Genomic DNA, 26,778 nt, shown 5'->3' with positions numbered 1-26,778 from the left:
TAGTGGAATTTCTAGATAAGTACAGTAACATTCTATTCCTTCTGCTATCCCAGTTACATGAAAATAACTAGAGTAGCCTTATTCAACCTGGTATACTCCAGATATGTCGGGCATCCATCCTTATAATCAGCAACAGGGATTATGGCACTTGGAGTCCAGCTAAGTCTGAAGGGGCACCAAGTTGAGGAAGTTTGATTAATAGGATCAAGCTATTCGTTTCTAAGGTACTCTTTGACTGTAAACCTATATTACATTGCAGTGTTTAACTTGACAGTGATCTTGCATACACATAGGTATGACCCCACTGAAGGTACAACTGTGTTCATGTATAAGACTTACTGCCAATTTATTTTTTGTTTCCAAGCGTGTTTGGAATCCTAGCTTTTTAATCATATTGCTAGTGGGCCTTTTAAAGAAATTATTAAAAACAAATGAATAGAAACAAAATACTAGTATAACAGTTTACTTATGGTCTAGGTAAGTTCCTCTGGGCTTGGATCTACAAATGCAAAAGCACAAAAATTAACTCTTGTCTTATAAAATAACTAAGCTTGCACATTGAAGTCACACAATGTGAATGGATTAAGAGTCAGAAATTAATTTTTGTAGCTGTTGGTGCCTCCTAAACTGCACTCGTTGAGACTCAGCTTCATAGTTCTACCACCTGGCCTCTCTTCTAATCCAGATGAATTACAGTCAATTTAAAGGCAGATGAGATTAATCGAAATGGCCCCGTGAAAAGGACTACTTTCTCAAGGAAAAAGTCACTACTGAGACTGCCTCTTTGGAGATGCAGACTTTGCAAATACTGTATGGAGCATTTCTACATACAAAAGGCAAGCTGAGCTGAACTGGCACTTGTGCCCAATGAGCACAGCACCTGTCCAGTGCTCCCTTCTATGCCTCCCATGTGTGGCAAATGAACTTTATTTTTCACCTCCCCAAAGGAGGAGGTGTGGGAGCTAATTTCACAGTTAAAAGTCCAGCCTGCTTAGGAGATCCTTGTGAGATGGGTTTGATCCAGGCCACCTTAGCCATCATGCACAAGGAATCTTATTTTGCCTTCTGTTGCTATGGGCCCTGAGTAATCAGTGGGCTTGGGACCTGGGGATAGCTCAGATTCACCACAGAAAAGGTTCCTGTGAACTCCTTCAAGTAAACATTGCATGAGATTGCACACTGAAGAGCGCAGAGGAGTTGCCGGAAGCCATAGTTTGCAACAAAGTAGCATCTAAATGTGTTGTGACCACAGCCCCCAGAATTCCCAGCCAGCACAACCAAGGCCACAAGGCTCGTTAAACACTCCCCCCCCACCCCTTTTCCCTTGTTCAGCAAAGTGGAGTAGCCTTGTTTCAAACGGAATTACACGGACGAACGACTCTTCCCCTTTCTCCTAGCTGTTCGCTCTTCGCGCTAGGCCATAAGCCGTAGTTTACAAAACAAAAGGCAGGATGCCTGCAACTCGCTAACTCCAACCCACCACCTTCGAGCGTAGCGCGCTGTGACATCAGCAGCTCCCTCCATCTGAAGAGAACGGAAAGTTCTTCTTTCGACGAGGACTTTGGCCAGAGCCGGTGGCTCCTTTTCTCAGCTCTGTCGAACCGGCTTTATGCGGACTCCGGCAAACGCCTGAGCTGGAAGATCGCCGACTTGGCGCCTGGTCTCCACAGTGGGAGGCCGGGCGAAGGAAAGATTTCCTCATCCCTCCTCCAGGCGCTGCGAAGACCACGGGCCCGTCAGCGGTAAAAGCCTTTATCGCCCCGGCAGCTTCTATGAAGCCCTTGGGGAGCCTCGGCTTCGTCTTATTGCCTATGCAAACGGAGGGGGCCTCGAGGACCAGTAGCTGCGGCCAAGGGAGAAGAAGCTGTGGAGCGCAGCTCTCAGTCCTTGCTTTCTTTCCGCCACCCAGCGCACCGCCCGCAACCGCCACCGGCGGGGAAACGTCTCGTCCGCAACAAGAGACCTGGAGCTTCTTGGAGCCCCGAGGTCGGAGCGCGACCCTGTCGGGCTGAGCCCGAGCCCAGGAGAGGCGAGACTAGCACAGCTGGGCGTGGGAGGGGGGAATTGGATGGCGGACCTGCCCGGTCTTTTCCGGGAGGAAATGTCCACACGCGGGCGGGGCAAGTGGGCGGACGGCCTCCCTCTGCGTGGAGGGAGAGCTTTTTTTTTTTTTTTACGCCCCTAGATTGACAAGGAGGGTCCGAGGAATGATGGATCAGCTGACACAAACAGTTCCCTGGCTTCCCGGGCGGGAAGCGAAGAGGGGGCTCCTTGTTTCGAGTAAACCAGCTGCAAGAGAGATGCTAAAGCGACCGAGGCAGACACAATGCTGCTGTTGTTGGCTTGATCTCTAACTGGGGATTGTTAGTCTGGATTTAACTATGTGGTGTGGGGAGGCGGGCGAAAGAAGGGGGGCGCGAAGGCTGTTTACAGCTAGTGCAAATAATGTGACAGCTGTTGGGAGCGCGAGCAGCCAGCGCCTCTTCGGCTTTTACACAAAGCTCTCACTATGGCGAGAGGGAGGAGGGAGAGAGGAAGCTAAATGGGGGGTGGTGGTAGGGGACGACAGCTTCGTTCCGGTTCTTGCAGAGAGCACACCCGACAAAGGCGGCGTCCTCTTCCTGCTTCTTTACGGCAGGCTCAACAGATTTGAAAGGTTCCTTGGAAGTCTTGGTGGGATGGGTTGTTTTTTTTCCCGGGGGGGGGGATCATCTCTCCTCCCTTCTTTGAGGAACTTGTGGAGTAGGTTGAGAAGTAAAGTCCACAGGAGTTCTGTGGGTCATATTCCTCAGTTGCCCGTGTTTAGGGCAGAAGTCTTAAATTACTGGAGAGGGAAGTTTCTTCTTACATTGTACAAAAGAGATGGGTATACTATTTTAAAATTCTTCTGCAATAGGTATCTAATGCCTGCATATTAATTGAAAGAAAAATCTACGCTTAACATGCTTTAGCTTAGCTGAAGATTGATTCACACATGCATGCACATCTTTGCCTATCTCATCACTAGGGAATCTTAGTGTGTAAACTGATTCCACTGAGAAGTTTTGTGATTCCTACATTCTTGGCGTTCTCTTCAACTTGTAATGCTGGAGTTGTTTGATGTTGCAGTTGAACATACCATTTTAAAGAATCCTTGGGCAACTACTGGGACTTGGATGCTTCGGAGGTTATTATCAACACCTACAGTAACCCCAGTTGAAAGTTGCTCTTGTCCACTGGGAAGTTAAGAATGTGGGCTAGCTCCTGGCCACAATCAAAATAACACCGTCACTAGTTCTTTGAGATCATTCTTCATCCTGTATAACTAGGACAAATGCTTGAAGAACTCGAATCTTCAAAATCTTATTTCTACACTTTAAAAATAATTCATGATAAAATTATACCCAATTAATAAAATGTGCTTTTTCTATAGAACTGTTTTAGCTTTTAAGATTTCTAAAACTTTACACTGACCTTTCAATATTATATAAAACCTAAATCATACAAGAGATTGCATGATTCTTTACATGTAACATGTAAGACAACAAAACAAAAATCTGAAAACATTAAAAGGAAAACTTGATAAAATAAGGGCCTCCCTCCCTATTTGGGATCACTTGAAAATGCCAGGAGAATATTAACCATCTTAAGATATACCAAGGATGAAGAGATAAATGAACCTTGGGGGCTTGTTCCCATATGCAAGGCCTATGGTGAAGACTGATCTATGGATTAGGGATCTGCTCCAAAAGTTGCTGAATTCCAGTATTTGTCAGCCCCAGCCCATAGGAAGGATGGAAGTTGCAGTCCAGAGGTCCACAAGCTGTCAGCCCCTTTCAAACATAGTGGCTTGGATACTGTTTTCATATGTCTTCAGCAAATACATATGCTGTCCACCTACCCGTTCATTCAAGAGGTAGATGGACATTTTTTCTGCTTGTGCAAATTGGCTGGAGAAGACAAAGTTTTCCCTCCTCTTCTAGCCTCATTCCCACTCTGCAAGTAGAAGTCAGTGCTGGAAATCCTGGATCACTGTTTTTTTTATTTAGCAGCAGATACTAGGACAACTAGTCCTCTTAAAACAATTCATGTATTAGGGATTAATTGCCACATCAAATCAAACATTTCTCATTCCGCATAAATAAACAGAAAAAACATCAAAACCAAAACCCAAAAAATGATTTCTCATTTGACTTTACTTAAATGGGCATACTGAAGGAAAAATTAAAGTGTGAAAAGCAGCTAACAGTAAATTTCTATATTCTTTCAGGATTAAGAGTGTTTTATTCCAGGCCAAGAGCCTGTTATAAACCAGCTCCAACATGCTAACACATCCTTAAGTTAAATATGAATGGCCTTTACTTGAAACTAGAACACCGACAGCTTTCATAAAGCAAAGCTCAGCCAGGAGGCTTGGGGACTAAGGCACCCCAAGGAACTGTGAACACCACATTGAACTAACTGGGCTGTAATAACCCACAAATACTTAGTCTGGAGTGGAGGGTGGTTGAGGAGTCCACATGTAAGCGACATTTTTGCTCATAGTGGGATGACACTTCCTCTGACTGAAGACTGAATCAAAACTGCCTAGCTTTCATGGAAGAAAATTACTGTATTAGGCTTTACAAAAATGAAGGAAAAGGAGACAGAATTACGCACAATATGCTTGTGTGTTTTGATATGCACAAGATAAGAATTCCACACATAAATAAATGAGCTTATAATGTGGCAAGGAAATCTCAGCATTTATCAGACTAATCAGTTTGTATTGTTTCTAAATATTAAACGATGAAATTCTGAAATAAAGTGAATTCTGAAACAAGGGGTTGCTATTTTCACTTTTTATGCTAGATAATAGAACAGAACCACTTTCACAATAACATTCGTTGTGTGTTACTAATGAGGCCTTTGGTGTGCAGTTATTCTACTTTATTAATACAAGTATACAAGGGTCAAGACCATTTTGTAAAGCTCACATGTTTTCCTCTCATTTATCCTACCTTTATTCATTTTTTTTTTTTTTTGCAAAAATTTGTTAAGGAGGTAGAGTTTTTGATAAGTGTTATCTATATAGAGACACTTGTTCCCTCTAAGATTTGCCAGTTTCTTCCAAACTTTTACAATACATTCATTTGATAATTATTTTCAACCATTTTATTAAGAGAACAATAATTTGCATTATCTACTGATAATTTGTTATAAGCCAGATTCAACTTGCAAACCTAGCCACGCTTACAAGGGAGAATTTTGTGCTACGTTCAGTAAAGTAAGTATGTGGAGGATCAGTTTGCATGGGACTCCAAATTAAAGCATAGACTTGGTCCTGTCTGGATGAATTGAGAAGCTGGCTATTGTTTTTAGAGCAAGACTGAAGCAGCAAAGGAAAATGAACTCTCAGCTTGCATTCTATTCTGGCACCAGCTTTGGAACCAACAGCCTTGGAACCATTTGAAAAACTAGCAGGCCATTGGCTACATACATCCCTTCACCTAATCCAGCGTTTCTCAACCTTGACAACTTGAAGATGTGTAGACTTCAACTCCCAGAATTCCCCAGCTTTGCTGTCTGGGGAATTCTCGAAGTCCACACATCTTCAAGTTGCCAAGGTTGAGAACAATGACCTAATCAGCTTTCAATATTTGGTGCCCTTTCTATCTTGTTTAAGGTTTACCAGGTGATTTGATAAACAATTCTTTTAAGCTTTTCCATAACATTTTTAAAAGGACCCACACAAATTAAGTAGCTAAATGAAAATACACTGTAATTACATCTGACTTACTTTGCCTGGGCTTGGAAGCTAAGTAGGGTTGGGCTAGGCTACTACTTGGATGGGAGACTAGCAGGGAGTTCCAGTGTTGGAGGCTAGATTGAAAGGTCTAAAATCATTATGGAAGAAGGCAACGGCATACCACTTCTATACCGTTGCCATGAAAACTACATGCATTTGGCCACAAAAGCCACCAGGAGTCCAGTTTGACTCAAAGAAGATGTTATCTTTTTATTTTAAAATAAGGCCTTAGGATCTGGCTATGTTAGTGACTCTCACTCCTTTCTGTTTTGATAAAATATAAAGTAAAACCCATTATCTGGTAAGTGGTCTTGGAAAAGTGACAAAGAATGACAGAAGCATAAATCTGAAAAAGATTTTGACTGAAATACAGTTTGATGCCAAACAACACAAACTTGTACATGTCTTCTTTGGAACTGTGACACTTATTCCTCCATAAGAGGATATAAGTATTGCAGAAATGCAATTTGTGAAATCTATCTACCCTGCCTATATTAAGCTTTGATTAGAAAGCTGTATCATTAAATAGATTTTTTTCAGTATTAATACTGTGTTTCACATAAGTATATGCATAAGAAATTTTTTTTTAAATGTTTCATTTTGCTTTATTCCATAGCATTGCTTAACTTCTAGACTTTGTTTTGGCTTAGCAGGATTGGAGCTTGTTGTCTAGAATGATCCTTTGATTGCACATGAACAAAAAGCTCTCAGCTTTGGTCCAATGGCAGCTGAGCAAATTGGAGTAGTTTCATTCCTTTTCATAATTGGAATTAATTAGGTCCCATTTGGGAATTCTCTGCAATGCAAATCTATTCCTTGCTTATATATAGTGAAAAAAAAAGCAGTGTTTAACATGTGTTTAGTTGTGGGCATAACATTTTTATGGAGACAGTGAAACTGAATCAGGTTCAAAGCAGCCTGGATAGTGTGGGGTGGTAATGGTAATCAAATAAGGAATGGTTGAAAAAGCTGGGTATAGTTAGCCTGAATAAGGAGAGACTTGATGTAGTCTTTAAATATTCATTACACAAACACTGGTTGTTTTCTGTTATTCCAGAGGACAGAACTAGAATAAAGAAGTTTTAGGGAAGCAGATTTTAAATGTCGGGAGCAACCTAACAGGGAGAGATGTTTGAGCAGTAAGTGAAGACTCTCTCAAGGTAGTGGGTTCTGTTTCACTGGAGGGTAATTAAATGCTGAACAAAGCTGAATCTGTTTATGATGCCATAGTGGCAGCTTGCTTTGCAAATTCTGAATCCTGCAAGGTTAGATTAGATCAGAAGTAGGTCTCTTGGCACATTCTAGATGTTTTGGATCCAACTTTCACATTTATCACTGCCCATGGAGGCTGGGCTGATAAAGAGTTGAGTTCAAAACATCTGAATGGTTTACATTCACTACATGTTTACCAATGGATTAGATGGATACTAAGGTCCTTTCCAAAACTATGGTCCTATAACAAATTGATAGGTTATGCAATTATCTCAACTGGAAGAGAGCATTATATTACTGCAAGTGATCCCACGTGGCTTTAGACATTGGGATGAAGGGGGTGCTTCGTGCCTTGGTATAATATTTGAAGAGGAAGTACTATCTCCTCCTGCATTAAAATGCAAGAACTCTTCCCACATCTGTTACTTGTGGCATTATTCTGGAAGCCTAGCGCACATGAATCTACTTGCCTTGTTTCTCTTATGTCTGAAACAGTTCCCTTGGCATGGGGAGAGGGAAGCATTTTTGTGAGGTTCATTACACTAAAATCTCTTTTATATAGATGGAAGACTCTATAAAAATATTTAAATAAAAGACACTACCTTTGAATATGTGAGAACGACTTGTAAGGGGCCACAATGTCACAAGTAACAGTGTGATAAAAAGGAGGCTGTCATGTTTAACTGAACCTCTATTCTAGCTTCCCTTGGTGGTTCTGCATTTGAATTACAGATGTGGGAAATGCAAAAATGATGCAGATTTGAATTAACAGGAAACCTGTTTTTAGATGAGTTAATTGCTCTTAAAGAGCTTGAAATTAATGGAATAGGCTTTGGGGCTGCAGGCCTAATAGTGCCTTTGCAGGAAATAAGCTTCACTGAAACTTACTCCTGAGAAGCATGTGTAAGACTAAAAGGGCAATCTTATGAACAGGAGCATTTTATTTTGGCTTGTAAAACCAGTCTTTTCAAACAAATTTCATTTGGCTTGCGATCTGAATTTTTCATGGGGCAAGGGCTGATTCGTTTAAGGGTAACTCGCATTTGTACATAGAATTTATTCCTCGTAACTCTCATGCAGTGTATTTGTCAGCCTCCAGCTTCCTTGCAAAAAGCGTTTTTTGTGGAAGATCCCTCCAGCAGTCCTTAAACGTCAGAGCTATAAATCAGATTTTAACATGACGTCTACCATTTTCTCTAGGAATGTTGCTTGCGAAACTACTTTTGCCTTGAGGCTAAGGTGGAAGATAAACACAACTGGCTCGCCAAAATATTGGCAAATCTTTTCCGTGCTTCTACAATTCTCTTAAAGTTGCCCGGCATTTTTATTATTATTTCCCCAGGATTAGGCTGCCGCCTCTGATAGAGGACTGCCGTTAGTTTTTTAGCTTGGTCTTAAGGGGAAAAGAGCTAATGCAAATTAGAGGAAAATAATTTTCTTTCAGTGATATGCAATGTATTAGTCACTTGTTATCGTGCTTGGAGGCAAACCTCATTTGCGCGTCTGCCAACTCGCTCACATCTGCTCAGAGCTGTTCTGGGCGTTTTAACCTTGGCGGTATCGTGTCGTAGTCCCACGGATCAAGAGCCAGTAATTAAGGCTCTAAGCAGCAGCAAAAAATTCATAGCCGCCCATCTGCAGCGCAGTTGCTACCGTGCCCAACCTCCTCCCCCACCCCGACGTGGGGCCGACTTCAAGATGGCAAAGATGGCTCTGCCGAGACTCGTGGGGCTGCTGCTGAGGGCCGATTTAACGCGCGGAGAGAGGAAGCCTCACCACTCCACCATAAAGCTTCGCTTGCGAAGGCTGAGCTCTGCTCCAGGCCCGTTCTTCCTGTCTAGGGGCTGTCACTGCTGGTTTATAAAAAAGAGACTCGTCCAGGTCCGCTACTGAGGCTGCTTTAGCAACGGCGGAACACGTACTGCTAAAGAGGAGGCCGTTGTAAGAAGGGAGGCAAGAGTTCCACTCCACACCGCCGACTTGCATCCTTGTGGGATGGCGGCTGCGCTTGGGCTCGCGGAGTCCCATTTCCAGATTCCCGGTGCAGTCCAAGCTCTTGGAAAAGCGCCTTAGCCCGCGACCCAACCTAAATGACCTTCAGCACTGATCTAAGTTGCAGAAGAGACTCTACTCTTGGCTGTGGCTGTGAGTAACCTCCCTCACCCCAATCAGGTTTATGTCTACTTAGTTTAAGAGTTCACGACACAGTTTAATGGAATGACCACCACTTCCAAGACAACGTTAAAGCGCGGAGATGAGGTGGGGAGGAGTAGAAAAAGTCTCCCATTTGATGGGTTGCTTTAAGATCGAGACCGCAGATTTCATATTAAACAGGAAACGATCCTGTATCCAGTGGCTTGCAGGCGGTTGCCATGTGGCTCCTTTTCTGATATTTAAGGCTGATGCGCTCCTCTGAATTTAAGTACACATACCCGCAATAGGAATTTTCAGGCAAATAATGGAGCTTTCTATGTCCAGGGATGGAGGGGGAACAGCCAAATGAGCAGGAATTCACCTGCACCGGCCTCCCCCCCACCATGGTGCAGTTAGTATTGACGCGGAGAGTTCGCGTGGTGGATCTGCGTGGATCTGCTTTGCTTAGGCGTCACGAAGGGGGTTGGCCCGGATTACATGTATATATTTTACTGGGCTTGCTATCAAGAGCATGAGGCCTTCAGCTTAAGTGCTTTTCAAGAAGCGGCGATCATTCCGCGCTGCCTCCCCCTCCCACCCTGGTTAAAACCGTCTCTATTTGCGAGTGCTTAACTCCCGGACCAATCTGGTGGCGGGCGAGGTGGAGGCGGTGGGGCCGACGACGCGGGCGAAGGCAGGCAGGCAGACGGGCCTGAGGGGGAAGCAAGAGGATTTAAGGCTAGTTAAGCTCAGCAGAGCGTTCGACAGCGAACCAACGAAGCCGAATCTCGCTGTTGGCGCGCCGGCCATTTGCTGAATAATGAGAAGCGGCTTCTTTTCCCCTCCCGAGGGATTCGCCTTCACGCAGGGTTCTCTCGGAGGTGGTGGCTGAGTGTGTCTGCCGGGGAAAAGGGAGTGGGAGGCGCTGCGCTCCCGATCAATCAGGCCCCTCTATGCTGTTGCTCCGTAAATGAGGAAACCACAGGTATTGTCAGCCACAATTAAGCAAAATCAACTCGCCCGTGATTCAATATCTGCTGGCTTCTCCGGTGAACACGGAGGCACCCCTGCCCTCCGGGACGCACAGCTCGGCTGCCGGCCCAGCGCTCTGTGTTATGAGGTGCAAGCGAACTGAGGCAGCCATGGATCAAGAAAAAGGGAGATTATCTCATAAATCATGACGGTGTGCTGCTCCGTGGGTAAAGGAACCGATTGTGCAGGCAAATGTTAGACGCTGGTGCTTACAAAAGCCGAGGGTGTGGGTCAGCCGAGCCTACTTTCATTATGTGCTCCTAGGCCTTGGGTCTATTTATACAGCGCGGATATACACGATTCACGGACATATGATGTTTGCGGATGTGGGTTTTCCCTTCTTAATCCGAACTTCCTTATTAAGTCGGTGAATTAGACGTTTTTGTGAAAATGGAACATTCTTACCAAACTATTAATGTACACATCGAATCCCACTTCCCGCATACCTGGTTCTGAGGCTCCACTGCGCCGTATGTTATGGAGCCCAGCATCCGCCACGGGTTTGTCTGGCCTTCCAGTAATAGACCGAAACAGCATTGTTTTGGGGGCGAGGGGAATCCGCCGCAGGCCGACTCTGGGAAAATGAACGCCTTGCTTCCGTCTGGGCCTAAGAGGCCTTCAAAAGGTTAATGGGGTTGTGGCTGCAGCCGGCAGCGGAAGCCGGCGTAGCCTCTTCCGCGTTTTCCCCAAGCTTTGATTTTGCCGACCCAAAAGGAGAAATGTTTGCTTAATTACCTGACAGGTCTATTCGTGCCAAGGAGACTGGCACGGTGGATGCATTTCTCTCCGCGCTAGCGCGAACTCCTCTGTTGCTACTGTTCCTCCTCTTCCGCCACTCCTAACACTCTCGTTGCCTGCTTGTTGTTTCTGAAAGCAGCAGCAACTTAGCTGCCGATCCTGCATTTGCCTAAAATGGCGCGCCTGGTCCGGGAGATCAAGGCGAAAAGATCTAATGGGGCGCTTAGAGGCTGGTGGCAGTTATGGGAAAGGCCGACGCGGAGTGCTCTCATCCAGACGAAGCGAGCGTGCTGCTTCCCGCCGCTCTAAGCTTGCACAGAGAACGAGCGAGCGAGGGGTCTTTCGCTTGCCTTGCCCCAGGAAGTGTTATCGTGAACGTTTCAGTGGTAACGGGGCAACGCTGCTTCATTTGAGCTGTAGGAATTCGACCATAATGCTAAAATGAGAGATTGGTTCAGTGCTCTTTCTCTGCGTCTGGGGAGAGGAGGTAGAGCAAGAGGTACGAGATCACCGTCGTCCCTCTTCAAGCAGCAATTTTAAAGCGTTCTGAATTTAAGTGTCCAAGCTTACACTTTCCTGTGACTGCAACCTTTACCAAGGGGCCACACCCTTGAAACGGTAACTCCGTGCCTGCCTACTCTGACAGTTCCCCTTCCCACATGCATTCAGTCCTGTGGAGGTAATGTATTGCGCAGCTTTTCACTAATCTCAGGCTGACATTTGGGGAGGGCGCTATTTCTCCGTTCTATAAGCCGCTGGCAGAAATGAGGTGAGAGAGACGGGCAGCAAGGTTATTTGAAGGCTCACCAGCCATTTTCCTTTCCCTTATTGACGGCCTACCCTCACTTCCCCTCCCCCCCGCATCACTTATTCACAAGTTTTGCTAGCAAATGGCGTCAAAAGGCAGAAACCATACCGCTCTCTTCACGATTTATGGAAATACGAAACTGGAAAAAAGGAGGCGAGACGCTGGTTCTGCGGATGCGGTCTAAAGCTCAGTGTGTAATAGAGGCAACCACAGAGAGGATTGGGTGGCGGTAATGAGAAAGTAGAATTGATGAGCTGCCGATTGTGCCCCCCCCCCCGCCACCCAGGGAAACAAAGCGGAGGCTGGGGCCTTGGTTTCTCTCCAAAGCAGGGACTCCTTGAGCCTACTGGGAGAGGCAGGAAAGCCCTCTGGCCGCGGACACTGCGTTCTCCTGACGCCTTGCCGCCGCCCCCTCTTGCCACACCAACACAGCGCTCCTCTATTTCCAGGGAGTTACGCTCGCGCTCCTAAAACTCAGCTTTTTCCGTGCCTAAAGCCGCAACGAGCGACGCTCCCTCCTTCCTCCACTCGCATTATCTGTGTCAGGGCTTGAATCGCTTGCCTAATAGCGGCGTCTGCCCAAGTCAATGCACAGCCCTAGAGTGCGTAGCTCCGACGAACAGCATTGTGGTTACTGGAAAGTCCGGATCGCTTCTCTGTACGTGACGGTCTTGGGAGCCTCGAGGGAACCGAGAGCGCAGAGAAGAGGAAGTTTAACACCCCTTCTCCCAAAATAGACATTTGACCGGTTCCTTTCTGGGCGTGCTGTTTTGCCAAACTAAACAGCTTTCTGCAGAGCTTCGATATGCATTTTTACTTTGTAAGAACTTGCAGGCGCACTGTGCTAAGTTTTATGGTCAGACGAAATGCCACACATCTCGGCTGAAGGTCAGTTTTTCCTCCCGCCCCGTCCGCGCGGCAGCCACTTTGTCGTTTCCTACCTCGCCTCGCAAACAGCGCTGTTTATTACATTCTTCTTTCGCCCCCGCTAACAACAGTGCCTTCAAATATATGTTTAATTAACCATTCAGTAACTGGTCGCAAATGAACTAAAATGCTGATAATATTGGAAGCTGCAACAATATCTTATGGTTGCCATTCTACGCAATATTACGCTCGAGTAGGATCTTTTAAATACAACGGAGCTTGACTAACACTTCAGAAGAACTTGGCCGCACTTAAACTTCAGAGCTTACTTGTAAGAAAACGCTCAAACTTGCAAAAAGTATCCACACTCGAACTGAAATCCAGTGTCTGGGCTCACCATTTGCTCTAAGTTTTATGTTTTTACCTACAGTTTAACCGGTGGGCTTCACGTAGCACGATAAACCGGTGTTGCATAGTAGTTATAGAATTGGACGAGGGCCCCGGTTGAATCGAAAGCTCACCGGATGATTTGGGGCCAGTCACTATCTTTTTATCCCAGCCTACCTTTCCGATGATTATTGTGGGGAAAACACTGAGGAAAAAGTAGTACCTACGCACTTTGGGCCCCTGGAGGAAAAATGGGATATAAATGTAACGTATGTACAACTACTCGTGTAATAGGTTAGCGTAACGTGTGGACTCAGCCAGTGTGTGTCGCAGCTCCACCATTTCCCAGTATAATCTATCTCGTAAGACTAGTGCGGATGTGCCTGTCTAGCCCCTCCTGAAAGTTTATGACCGGCGCATGCAAAAATAAGCGGTTTCGGCTAAGCGTTCAACGTATCGCAGAGATTGGCCCCTCTATCCCATTTGATTCCTCGCGTTCGGAGAGTTCAGTCACCGTTTTAGAAGCGATCTAAACCTCGGCTTGCTTAGGAGAGAACTGAAAGACAAAGCTGTGAGAAGCGCCCCGGTCAAGTCTTGCTTTTTTGGGGAGGTCCTACGTGCTCCGCTCGGCTCCAGCTATTACCCGTCGACCTTAACCATCGCCGTAGTTTGCTAAGGCTAGAACCGCCTGCAGTTCAGCCGACGACGGCTGTGGTTTATGCAGTGGAAACTGGCGGGCTGCCAACAGGAGCTGGAGGTGGAAAGAGTAAAGGCGCCAAAAGGGAACTCGTGTGCTCGCTGCATTCTCTCTCCTTCCTGGCTCGCTGGGGCTGCCCGAGCCCCGCTGGTACTTCCTCGTGGGCTATTTTGCTTTCACCTTTTCAGTGCACTCGGTAGCAATAAAGGCGTCCTCATCCAGGAGAATCGCGGGAAACCGGGGAGGAAGGCGAGAGAGGCTTGACACGGTGAATGGCTTCCCCTGACCCCTCCCCTCCTTCCTAGGAGGCGAGAGCAAAGCGCCGCCCCGCCGCCGCTTCCCTTGGCCGCGGGCATCAGGTTTTTCTAGTTTGCGAAGGCAGGAGCGTGCTAGCAAAACTTTGCTTCTGCGCCCGCAGCCGCTGGCGTCAGAAGCTGCCAAAAGTCTGTAGCCGTTGCGAGGGAGATGCAAACGTTTCCCTTTTGAAGAAAGCAAGTAGAGGGGGAGGGGAGAGATGAAGATCAAACGGCCAAGTCAGGCTCTGCGTGTATGCGTTTGTCTGCCTCACAGCGGCACGGAGTTGCGGCGGCCAATGGTGCCCGGAGAACTGGGTGTTCAGCCAGAGAGGCCAAGCGCCGGGATTCCTTTTATTTATTTATTTTTTCCTGTCTGCCCTGTAACCTGAGCGCGGTTGACTGGGGTGGGGGAGGGAGATTCGGCTCGTCAAGAATCGAGAAGCAGGTTGCCGCTTGCACGCGCTATTTATTTATTCACTTATTGCATGCTAGCCGCCTCCCTTCGCAGCGAAATTCCGTCCTGCAAATCGCCGTTCTAGCTCTGTCAGGCAGATACCTCTGGGAAGGAAATTCCGTAGCCTACGCGGCGGTTAGAGCCTGGCTTTTGCCTCTTGGGTCACATCCTCGCGCAACGGGCGAGCGAGCACGGAGAGCTCTTAAGGAGGTGCGGCGCGGCTCCTTTCTTACCGCGGTGGCGGAGAGAGCTTTGAGCTTCACCTGGTGCGAATGAACCTGCCACTGCTGTTCCTTGAACGGCTCTTGGGAACGCGAGCCGCGCAGCTCATTATGCGCGAGTTGCAACTAAGCAGTCGGGAGCTTTCCGCGACATTAAATATGGGAAGGTGGTGAGCACGTTTAAAAGTTTTTTGTAATCGAGTGAACAAAACGGGCTTCTGTATTCTAGGATTTTTTCCTGTTTCCCCATCTCTTTTTTCCAAATTCACCGAACTACATTACCATTCCACCGAAGAGAAGTGTTAGGGAATAATAGATAATGTCAGTTTTTGACTCCTGGGGACTGCCTGGACTTGGCAAGGTTCTTCAGATATGGTTTGCCCTTGCCTGCTTACTAGGACTGAGAGGGTGACTGGCCCAAGGTCACCCGGTTGGCTTCTGACCAAGATAGGACTGGAACTCATCTCAGTTTCTAGCCTGATGCCTTAACTACTGCACCAAACTGGCTCTAGAGAACTGCAGGGACTTGTCCAGGCAGTCACCAGGAGTCAGCACTGATCCAGAAGGCATCTGCACGCGTGTGCGCGCGCGCACACACACACACACACACACACACACACACACACGATAATTGGGAGAAGGGAAATCTTCATCAGTTTCTGACTGAATTCTTCCAATGTGTTTGACTTCCATTCTTACTTAGAAGGTCTGGTTGGTCTGTGTGTCTTAAAACCAAAAGACAAGAGTACATTAAATTTAAGGTTAAATTTAAGGTAAAGCCAAGTAGGCTGGGAGCTTCTAGTGTTTAAAGACATGCATTACTTTTAAAGTCCATTATTTGGAGCAGCAAAAATGCTACCAAACTAACTTCCCCAAAAAACTACAACAGGGCTGGACCCTCTAGCCTAAACATTTCTATCCACGCGTTTAATTTTTATTAGTGTAAATTCTCCTCTTAACATCACTCTTGAGGCTCCTTACTACCTAAGGCCAACCCAGTTCTAAAAAGCCCTACCAGTGACTAGGAATCATTGAATGTAATAGGACTTGGTTCTGAGAAAAAGTGATTATGGTTATTTATTTAGGTTGAAGTTAGTATAACTAAGATGGAATGTCAGCTACTATGTGAGTGCTTCCAAGTAAAATGGCACTAACCCTAACCCTACATGTTCCTGCTGCAGTGAGTAATGGACTGCTTTATTTGGAAAAAGTTCTTTATCTTTCTGACAATCATCACAGATCAAGGATACAAGCAGCACTTTCTCCCCCCCTTTGCCCCCCCCTTTTCTCCATCCTACAAGGAAAGCTGAAGGAAGGGAGTCTGAAGAGTTAAAGTCTGTTGCTTGTTGCAATGAAATTATGGCTGGCAGTGGCGCCGCTATTTGTTCAACAGACCTCCACTTTTAAACAGTTCACAAAAAGTTCATCAGGGCGGCAATGATTATAAATAACGTATGTATGCATCCAACTGTAAAGCAGGACCCTGAAAATGAACAGGAACTAGCAAACTTCTTGCCCCGCCTACCTCCCAAAAGGAACACACACTGATCATAGTGCCTGGCTTTATTTTGCACAATCCCCCAGAACTGGCTCAGCCACTGCACACACCCAGATCAACCTCTGATCCTCCAAAAAACGCTTTTCCCTCCTAATTCAATGGCTTCTCCCTCCTTAAAGGGTTTATCCTCGTCTCACCTGCATGTAGCTGTGGTGCTTGAAGAGCTGGCTGTGCAAGCCTCACTCAGGGCCTCTGCAAACACCTTTGCTTGAGGCAGTTTCGCAGGATGAAATAGCAGAGAGATTTTTGTCTTGCAGCAGATAGCAACATAGTTTTCTTTTTCTCAGTTCTTAATTAAAATTATTGCAGCGTTTTAGAAGGTAGACTATCATATCTAGGCTGATTATTGTGCAGTTTGCTTAGAGTTTCCGGCCAGCAATCCATTATATGCCATGTGTGTATTCATTTGTATAACATGTTCCTAAAATTACAGGTTCTTAGAAGTGACTGCTCCTATTCAGCAGGACTTCCAAAACAGTATGTTTTGAGATTTCACTCTTAGGGTGATTGTTGTTACTGCTCTTCCAAAATATGAAGAGCTTAACCAGGCAGGCCCAGCAGCTGATAGCAACAGTACATTACTAGGGAAAAATAAAAAGCTCAGTAAGTAGGCTCCCTGGCATGTTTTATTTTCAGAAAGGGGAGGGAGAGTGAGTGGCGCCCTTCCCTCCAGTCAGAAAACCCTATCTCTTTGGACTTTGTGTCCACTCCATTCCTTACAGATGAGGCAGCACACTGGGCGGCTGCTAACTGTATGTAAAACTCTAAATCACTCTCTCCAGGCTGTGGCTGCTCTGTTTGAAAACATTATGAGCGGTACATCTGGAAAACAGTAAATCTGTTCAGCAAACCCATCTTTCCAGTGGAATAACTTCTTTTGAATGATAGTGCAATATTTTCTTCTAGCCACAGTGGTGGTAGTGGCAGGGATTGGGGAAGGAGGAAAAGGAAGGGTACGGTTTTGTTTCTTATTCTCATAGTGCTTTGGGCCAACTACCTTATATTGAGCTAGTTACTATGGAAAGTAGGGGAGCATGTCATTTCATTAAAATGCATTTGTCCTGTGCATGAGGTCTTGCTTCAGGGAAGGGAGGGATGAATACAACAGAGGTGGAAAAGCATAGGATTCTTTTTAAAAAATGTTTCTTTCTGAAGGTCACTGATCATGCACAAAGCATGGTGTGAAACTCAATCTGGTGATTGATATATGAAAAAGTGTTAAATGATGTGTTTTGGAGCCTAACCCAAGTTTCTTAAGCATTTTAATGGACAGTCAGATGTTTCTATGTGGGTTCTAACCATATACTGATTCTGTTGCTGTTTACTCCAGGGTAGCCTTTCTCAAACTTTTTAGCCTGGAGGAACCCCTGCATAAAAATAATTATACCTACAGCTCATGGTATGTTAATTTTTTTTTCAGTCATGACCTTTCATGGAGCCCCTAGTGACCTTTCATGAAACTCTAGGGTTCCCTGGAAACCCAGCTGAGAAAGTCTCTCTAGGGTATTCCCTTTGCGTTTGACTACTGCTCTACAGGAACTCAGTCCTCAGCTAGATTCTATTCCATCCAAACTAGTAACTGGGCAGAAGGACCATGTATTTTCAGTATTTGTCACTGTGCAGCACTATACCTCAAACATTTTACCTCCAATTAGTCCCATATGTGTTCAATGCCATGGCCTCCCTAGTGCATATATAGGATTGCAGACCTAGAGTGTGTAATAATATAAGACATCTCTAGCTCATACCATTGTATGCCTGCACTTTTCTTTCTTTTTTGATGGGAGGAAAAACTGAAGGAGTATCCTGTGTGTTAAAGTCCCTCCCCATTAACCCAGCATCTAACAGCGGGATGTAGGCTGAACCTCAATCAAAATAAACGACTGAGCCTCCAAAGAACAATTAAAATCTGGCACTGGAATAAATCATGCGTTGGGATAATCGTGTTAATAAAACGCAGCTTGTCCTGACACTTCACTCATGCAGCAAACTAGAATTTAATGCTGGTGGAGATAGCTTGTTCTGGAAGGAATAAAGGTAGGCAAAGTCCTTCTGTTTCTGGACACAAAAATCTGGTTGCCTTTCACCTGCCTTCCCTACTGCACGCAGCGCTGATCCTTTTGGACTGCTAATGCTTCTCCAGTGAGCCCGCTAATGATTTCTTTCCCTGGAGTGAACAGGCGTCATTGAATTACTGAAAGCACTCAAAGCAGCAGCAGCTCAGCAACAACAGCTCCAATGGTAAAAGCCACTAGGGTTTGGTTACTTAATCAAATCAAGAGTGGGGAGTTTACTGACCCACCTACTATTTTTAACCCTTTTCTGAGCTGGGATACAAATTCCTGCTCCAGGAAAATTAAAATTAAAATGTTACCATTTTAAAATTAGAACCTCCTGTTTATTTATGGCATTCCAATCTTTCATAGCCCATAACATCCCCCTTCAGTTTTTTCTTGGAGACTGGAATCTTAGAAACTTTCTTTAAAGTAGAAACAGGCATGTTGTTTGCTATTGTTTTAGTGATGGATAGGATTTCTGCCTGCATCAGATGTTCAAAGATTCACTTTCACTCAGCTCCCATACCAGGATATCTCTTTAAACTCAATTTAATGACCTTATTTCATTTTTGACTGGGTAACTAACTTACTTTGTAGATTATCTGCTGTGAACTTAATATATCTTGACTTCAAAACATTTCACAGAGTAGCCCATAACATTCTGATTAGCAAACTAGTTTAATTATGAGCTGGTTGGCAAGTCTGTTAGGAGGATCAATAGTTAGTTTAAAAATGGCACCCAGAAAGTGTTTTCTTACCAAGATGAAGGGTGGTTTCAAGTGTCATAAAGTACAGTTTTGACCCTAGTCATCTTCAACATTTTCCTTGATGAGATAGTTGAGGATTTCAGATTTGCAGATGACACACAGCTGGATAGGATAGCTAATACTGGAGGAGATAGAAAAAAGTTCAAATGATCTTAATGGGTTAAAGAAATGGGCTAAAAAGAACAATGAAATGTAATGAAGGTATATGCAAAATACTTCAGCTAGATAAAAAAAATCAAATGCTCAGCTTAGGATGGGGGACATCAGGCTTAGTAATAAATGGTACCCTCTCCCTTGGGTCATCTCAGCTCTTTATTATGGACACATCTGTATTGGTTTCTTGGTAACAGTATGGAATTGGTTTGCCATTACCTTATTCTGGGAAGATTTTTTAAAAGTTAGTCTAGTTTATATTCCTGGAAATTTCTGGTGGCCTGCCATCCAAATAATAACCAGATCCAATCCTGCTTAATATTTGTGAGTTAGCCAAGGTCAACTAGGTGTTGCCATCTGTCTTGAGTTATGCATGTGAAGTCTGAGATCTTGGAATTGTACTTGATTGCAAAATAAATATGAACTAGCCGTGTGATATAGTTACTGTACCAAGAAGGCAAATGCAGGTTTAGGCTACATCAATAAATGTGTAGCTCCCAAATGACAGGAAGTAGTTCTGTATTGGTTAGATACTGTGTTATGTACTGTATTCAGTTCTGGGCATCACACTTTAAGAAAGAGAGAAACCGATTCTGAGAAGAGAAGGATGCTGAAGGGACTAGAAGCTAAATCTTACAAGGAGAACTAAGGGCAATCGAGTATTTTAGACTTCAGAAAATATGACTGAAGGTGCGTCACACAGAAAAGATCAAGACTCCCATCCTGTTAGAGTGCAGACACAGGACACATACAGGACACAGAAGTTACAGAAAAGTAGATTTGGGTTGAATATTGGGAAGAGCTTTGCAACCGTTAAAGTGCTTAGTGGAGCCTACTGCCACGGGAGATGCTGAATGCTTCTTCTGGTATGTTCAAGCAGAGTTTAGACAGCTATCTGAGGGGATGGTTTAATTTGGATTCTTGCACCGAGCAGGGTGTTGGATGGCCTAAATGGCTCCTTTCAATTCTGTGTTGGTATAAAATTTATTGGACTTTGAAGTACAAAACTCTTGATTTCTATCTGGTTCCCAGAAACTTACTACAAAGTGTGAGAGAGACAGCAAACAAAAATAAGGTCTGCAAAGGTAACCTCAGTTGATTTCAGTGGGTGAAGAATAATTTCTGGACTTTTATGTATTCTGATAGAGTGTTTTGTTGCACTATTGTTTTCTTTATGCTTTCTTAAGTGACACTTTAGATGGCTAAGGCTTAAAATACATGAAAAGGAATTATACTAACAAGATTAGTAACTTACACATCCTGTAAGAGCTATCTAGGCCTGATACTTCCATTTAAGACAAGATAACCAGCATACCTGGGTGGTCAGATATTAGATCTAGTCTCTGTCTTTGGGCAGATGTGATAAAATGGAGGATAAGGGAAATTATAAGGGATATAATAAATATCTATCCTTTGTCATATTAAAATCACTTTCTGATTCCTTCGGAGGTTTTTGGTTCTGCTTCTCACTGCATAAAGGTTGGGCCTATTCGATCAGTCTGCCCTGGTGCCTGATAGATCCACTTTGTTTCCAGATAGTGCTTGGGGAATTTCCTGAATCTTTGGTGGGCAGTTCACCAGAAGTCTTAGTTGCTTTCTGGAATGTGGGAATGCTGATGGCTTTAGGTAGGATTGAATCTGAGTGGTCTCTGTTCTGATTCTGGTGGTCCACTTGGGTTGTTGGAGGAGCTCCAGTAAATGAAGAGTCAGAAAAGACACACACAGCTGGAGAAAGATGAGTGAGTCTGATCAAACATTTGTATGAGTTCATATTATGACAAATGTGATAATATGGGCAGCAAAATATAATTATTTTTCCACCCTTACCACATTTACAGAATGTCATCCAGTGCCCCCTTTTAAAGTTAACCTGTTAACTTTTATGGGGGTGGAGGGCCAGGATGAACACCAGAAGAGCAGTTGTGAAGAATCTGCTGAGCCATCTGACAAAGTCACTTGGATTCATTCAGATGGACTCTGGCTGGGCAGGAGTCCTGCTCTGTTATCTGGGGAGGAGTTTGAACCTGTGAGTCTCAAGGAAGTGGACAGAGTCCCTCAGAATTTTACAACTGACTGTGTATTGGTCACTTGTCTCTTCTAGTTATCAAGTCCTTTGAGGTGACAATGGCTGGTTTTAAGCAGTGGTTAATTCATTCTCTTGAGGGGGATTGTCCTGCCTGCTTGAAGGAAGCAGTGGTATATCCCTTCCTCAAGAAGCCATTTCTGGACCCAGGATTGTTGGATAATTTTTTATCTATCTCCAACTTCCCCTTTCTGGGGAAGCTTGTGAAGAATGTGGTGGTGTGGCAGCTTCAGAGTGCTCTGAAGGAAGCTGATAATCAACATTTTCAGTCCGGCTTTTTTCAGTAAGGCTGGATATAATACTGAAACAGCATTGATTGTCCTTGTGGAATATCTCTGTCAAGACTGGAATAAAGATGGTACAACTCCCCTGGTCCTGCTTTGATCTGTCAGTGGCAGATCATAGTATTCTTGTGGTCAATCTCCAGGGACTGGAAATGGGGTCACCGTGGTTCTCCCCTTCCTCTGGGCTGGTTCCAGTCAGTGTTGGGAGATGAGGAAACATCTAGTTTGAAGCCCTTGCTATGTGGAGTTCCAGAGGGCTTAATACTTCCCCCATTCTTATTCAACATTTACATAACAATGCTAGGTGACAGTCATCCATCAGCAAGGAGTCATCTATCATTGGTATGTGGATGATGCGCAGCTTTACATTTTGACTTCTGGCCAATCAGTGCTATGGAGGACCTTGTCCTGGTGTCGAGTCTTTAAAGGTTTGGATGGGGACTGAATGGCTTTGATTTCAAGGACCTTCCAGTCCCAGGAATTTAGTTCTTGATAGGATTGCACTTCCCCAGGTAAAACTTGTACATAATTTGGGGGTCCTCATGGACTCTCAATTCATGCTTGGTGACTACATGGCAATTGCAGCCATGAAGACCTTTCCAAAAACCCATCTTGTGCACTAATTACATTCTTTTCTGGATCAGGACGCCCTTCTCACACTCACCTTGCTTGGACTATTGAAATGCACTTTACCCTTTACCCTTGAAAATGACTGAAAATGGCAACTGGTATAGAATGTGACTGTGTGAGTAGTTATGGGACCTTCTGCTTTGTCCATGCAGCATCTCTGCTCTGCAAGCTGCACTGGCTATCTTCCTGGTGCAATTGAAGGTGTCGGTTGTCACCTGTAAGCTCTTTGTGGCTTAGGACTTGCTTACTTTTGACACCACTGTTCTCCTGTTGTTTCTGTGTGACCAGAAAGATCTGGTAGAGTGACATATTCCAGGTCCCATCTGTAAAGCACTATAGGAGATGTGCCTTCTCTGTAACTGTACCTGTCTTGTAGAACATTGTTCTCCCAAGCTCTGTATAGCCCTGACTCTACTGTGATTTCATAAAACTCTGAAAACCTGGCTTTTTCAGAAGGCCTTGGGATAGGGTGAGGTGATCTTCCTAATAGTATATATTGGTTTTAAGATTGTGGTTGACTTTGATTTATCCTTTCCACAGTGTGCTGAAGTTTTGTTTTCTTGGTTCTTGTTTCCTATTATTACTTTTGTTTTGCTGTTTTTAAACCCTAACATGTAAGTTCTTCTGGTGATTGAAGCAAGCAAGCAAGCAAGCAAGCAAGCAAGCAAGATACATAGATAATAGGTTTCTGCTGGAACTGTTTGTTTAATATATTTTATGGTTTTTCTGCTAGCAGTGTAGTAGATCAATCTCTCAACTTGGTGCTTTCCATATACTATGTTGGACTACAATTTCTAACATCTTTAGTTAACTGAGCCAGGAATATATGCAATAAATGATATACTAATTAATGTTAGTTGGATTTCCTTTGATGGCTTATTCATTCTAGAGCCTAGTGCCATTGTGCCATATTATGTTTTCAAGGTAATCAATATTGTAGAAGAATGAGATACATTCTATAGGTATACTTTGTTGGAATATCAAATAGTTGGTCTCTCTCCTGAGTACAAGTCAGGTGAATTTTGTTCATAAAAATAGAATGATGTTATTTTTCTAAATTAGAATGAAACTCTCAAAGTGTTAGATTTGTCAGTAGTGTGGAATAAATCTTAATTCTCAGAAAGCGTATGAGGAGAAAAGAACTATTTCATCTGACCTATACATTTCTTCAGTGTGTTCTTTTTACTGTATGTATTTTGACTGTGTACTTTATTCTCTACCAACCTTGCATTCAGAATTAATTATCAAAAAAGAGGCTGGTGATTCTGCTGTGATATTTGCACTTCCTTCTAGGCCTTTTCCCAATTCCTTATGTTCTTGTTTTTAAATAGATTATAAACACGTGTGAAGAAAGAATCTCTTCTAAGTGACGTCATGCTTTCTGCAACTCCCCTGTATGGCAATGTTCACAGCTGGATGAGCAGTGAGAGGGTCCGCATGTGTGGGATTAATGAAGACAGGTAAATATTTAAGTTTCAGAAAACTTAAAACCACACCATTATTACTGCAGAATTTATGTTGCCTTAGGTACTTGATTGCTTGTTATTTATTTTTAAAAAGGAAGAAAATCACATACCAATTTTTGGTGTTATGCTAATGAATTTTGGTGGTGTGATCATGTGGGAGCAGAAGAAAAAGGTTTGAGGCTCAGATGTAGCCCACTGCCCAGCTATTTTTACGAGGTAGTTATATGATGGTAAATCTGTGGAGATGCATTCATAAGGCATCAAGGGATGGGAACAAAAGACATAATTCAAAGCAAACCAGTCTGTGATTTACTATTTTAACAAATGATGCTCAAGTTTCTGGAGGGATACTTATCATTAGTCTGTTGCAGCAGAATCAACATTCATGTAGCCCTGGTAAGTTTATGCTATAATAAATTTGCTAAGTCTTCAGTGTGCCATAGGACTCTTAATTATTTTTAGTGATGCCGAGGAGACTGGAAAGGGCCTTGTAAAAGAGTAGGTCTCAAAGTTATCAGCCCTCTTTTTCTCTCTCTGTCATTCATTCTTCCACATGTATACATTGAGTGGAATCAAAGAAGTAATTTGGCTGGTATTTAGACCCTTGTATAATTTTTTGATCCTAGTCCAGAGAAAGTGAATTACAATTAGATTCTATTGAAATTCATGGGATAACTTAATCATAATTGCTTTAATTTGCCCATATATTATGTTCAGTTTGGGCTGCAGTCTTATATGCAGTTTTTTGAGAGTAAACTAATTTCATTTATTGGGGTTAGTTTTGAATAGTCATGTATAGGATCACATTATATTAAGCACTGCTATTAATATTCACCTGTCCATTTTACAAATACATTTTTCAGAGTAAGTTTTAATGCAGACTCAAATGATTATATTTCAATACAAATACAATATTTGTTTCAATGTTACAACATTGTTCTGTTGAGGAACATATTTTCTCAATGGTTTTCTGCCTGGAAGTGCGCATAGTAGTTGATGACAGCCATTCTCTTTTTGATATCCCACCTTTTTCTGAGGCCCACTTTTTTTTTTTTTTTTGGCACTCTGGAGTGACAGGACAAACAATTCTTACCTGCTGTCTTCCTTAAAGGTTATGCTAAAGGCTGCAGATTGCTAACCCTTGCTACAGATATATAGCTTGTTTCTTTTTGGTTTAAAGTGATACGCAAACAAATACTAAGAAATAATAATTTACAAAACATGACAGATGAGGACTTTTGGCATTACATATTGATATCAAAGCATAAATAGAAAAATATACTCTTTCTGTGTTTGGCCAGCTATGTTTTGCTATAATAATGGGTCAAAACTATAAAAAATATGGGTGCTGCTTTATCTTCTATATTGATTGTGTCACTTTAAATATCATAGGATTAGAATTGGCCCTTCTGGTTAATGATGAAACTTTCCTTCTGCTATATGTCAGCAATTGTGTCCTGGGATTTGAAAGTCTAAGGTGCCTTTTTATTGGTATTTTCTATGATAACAAGTCCCTGGCCTGCGACACTGCTGAGGCACAGATGTGTGGCTCCCTCTTCATCACTGAACAGCTAATATTTGTATGATGTTAGAAGGGTGTGTTAATTTTCTACTTCCTACATTTTTTAAAAAAGATAAACCAACCTGGAATGTTAACTAGGCTTATTGTATGTCTCTAAAGAATCACTACACTTCATTTTATAGGAAAACTTCTGAAATTGAACAACAACAAAAAAATAACATTATAAAGGGCAAAGTCTCATTGAAGAGTAGATAAGGTATTTATTAGGGCTTTGAATCCAAACACAAAAATGTAGTTTGGTGTATGGGTGTGTGCAAATGTAGCATTTATATGCAATTCCTTGAATCAAACACTGGCTGCTTTAAGTAGTTGCCTATAGGTGCTGTGCTCATGCCCCAGTATACTCCAGAGCACCCTTTTGCCAACAATCCAAAGTGCTGTGCAGCCATAATATTTACAACTACATATTAATGTACTAATAAAGTAAATTTAATAGGAAAAAGTAGACATATCAAGATGTAAACATTTTATAATTTTATTTCTAAGTCTTTTTTTTTGAACATTCTCTTAAAAACAGGAAAATCCCTGTTAATGATGGAGATGTCTTGAAAAGTAGGCTGGAATTAAGGGAAGAAAATCACCTGAACCACAGTGTGGTAAGAAACAGATAATGCACAGATTAATGATAAAGTTTTTGTTGTTGTTGTTAACCTGCTGTATTTTTTTTTATTTACAAATAAGTACAGTTGGAACTGATGGAGCATTTAGTTCATTACTATTCAGATGTGGCATTCAGATATTAACATTGCATTTGTGTGTGTGTGTGTGTTGGTGTGTGTGTGTGTATGGCATGAATAAGGCTTCATGGTAAAACTTTCCATGCTGTATTTTTTCTAGAGTTAGTCGGAAGGCCTTTTATTCTGTGATACATCTAGTGGCATATCATGAGCAGTTATGGTAGTTCTAAATAATATTACAGTTACCCTTCCCACACTTAGGAATTCTGTGACTGATAGTTGTATAGGCTTGATTATGAACTCTTAGTATAGTCTCAGTGTCTTCTCTGTTCCTGCAAACTTCTCACTATTATGTAGATATTGTAGAAATAACAGATTACATCCTTGGTGGAAATCACTAGCCTTTGAAGTTATAATTGTATGATACTTTTCTTGAGTACTGAGAGTAAATCCTATTGAGTTCATGTGACTTCTTGTTAAGTGCGTATATAGGATTGGAATCTAAATATCCTAATTGGTAAGGAGAGTTTTTAGAAGAAGTATTTGGGTATTTCCTCTAATTTGTTACTTTAGATACATGGATATGTATACCAGTGCATTGACATTTGTTCAAGGAAGATCCCCCTAAAACAACCATAGCTGACAAAGATAGGGCTGTTGAAATCTATTTCTTTTAATGGGTATGTCATATGAGAGATTTTAAGAGATTATTATTGAAAGGCAGTATCTACATAGATGCTTGCTAAGTATGAAAGGATCTGGATGCCTATAAAGTTAATCTTAATTTTAAAAAAAAATCAAACTTGGCTGATAAAGACAGGCTCCTTAAACTCATGTATGAAACAGCTTATAATTTTTAGATGCTTCATTTCCTTTACATTTATTGATGCACATTGTTTTTAATAATGA

At 43.0% G+C, this 26,778-nt stretch overlaps 1 protein-coding gene across 5 annotated transcripts in view; it reads left to right on the top strand.

The window, feature by feature from the left end:
• Positions 1 to 26,778, top strand: part of BCOR (BCL6 corepressor) — a 76,719-nt gene that overhangs the window by 14,287 nt on the left and 35,654 nt on the right. For 4 of the 5 annotated variants that reach the window (XM_063305235.1, XM_063305238.1, XM_063305237.1 and 1 more), the window contains exons 2-3: positions 23,476 to 23,604; positions 25,710 to 25,788. In XM_063305235.1, the coding sequence (XP_063161305.1) occupies positions 23,519 to 23,604; positions 25,710 to 25,788 (165 nt within the window). In that variant the 5' untranslated portion in view covers positions 23,476 to 23,518. Of the gene's footprint in view, positions 1 to 12,526; positions 12,579 to 23,475; positions 23,605 to 25,709; positions 25,789 to 26,778 lie in introns of those variants that run through there. The other variant, XM_063305234.1, reaches the window with a different exon arrangement.

The sequence above is a fragment of the Candoia aspera genome, chromosome 5 (assembly GCF_035149785.1).
Source record: "Candoia aspera isolate rCanAsp1 chromosome 5, rCanAsp1.hap2, whole genome shotgun sequence".
Classification (NCBI taxonomy): domain Eukaryota; kingdom Metazoa; phylum Chordata; class Lepidosauria; order Squamata; family Boidae; genus Candoia; species Candoia aspera.
This window is presented reverse-complemented; position numbering and strand designations above follow the sequence as displayed.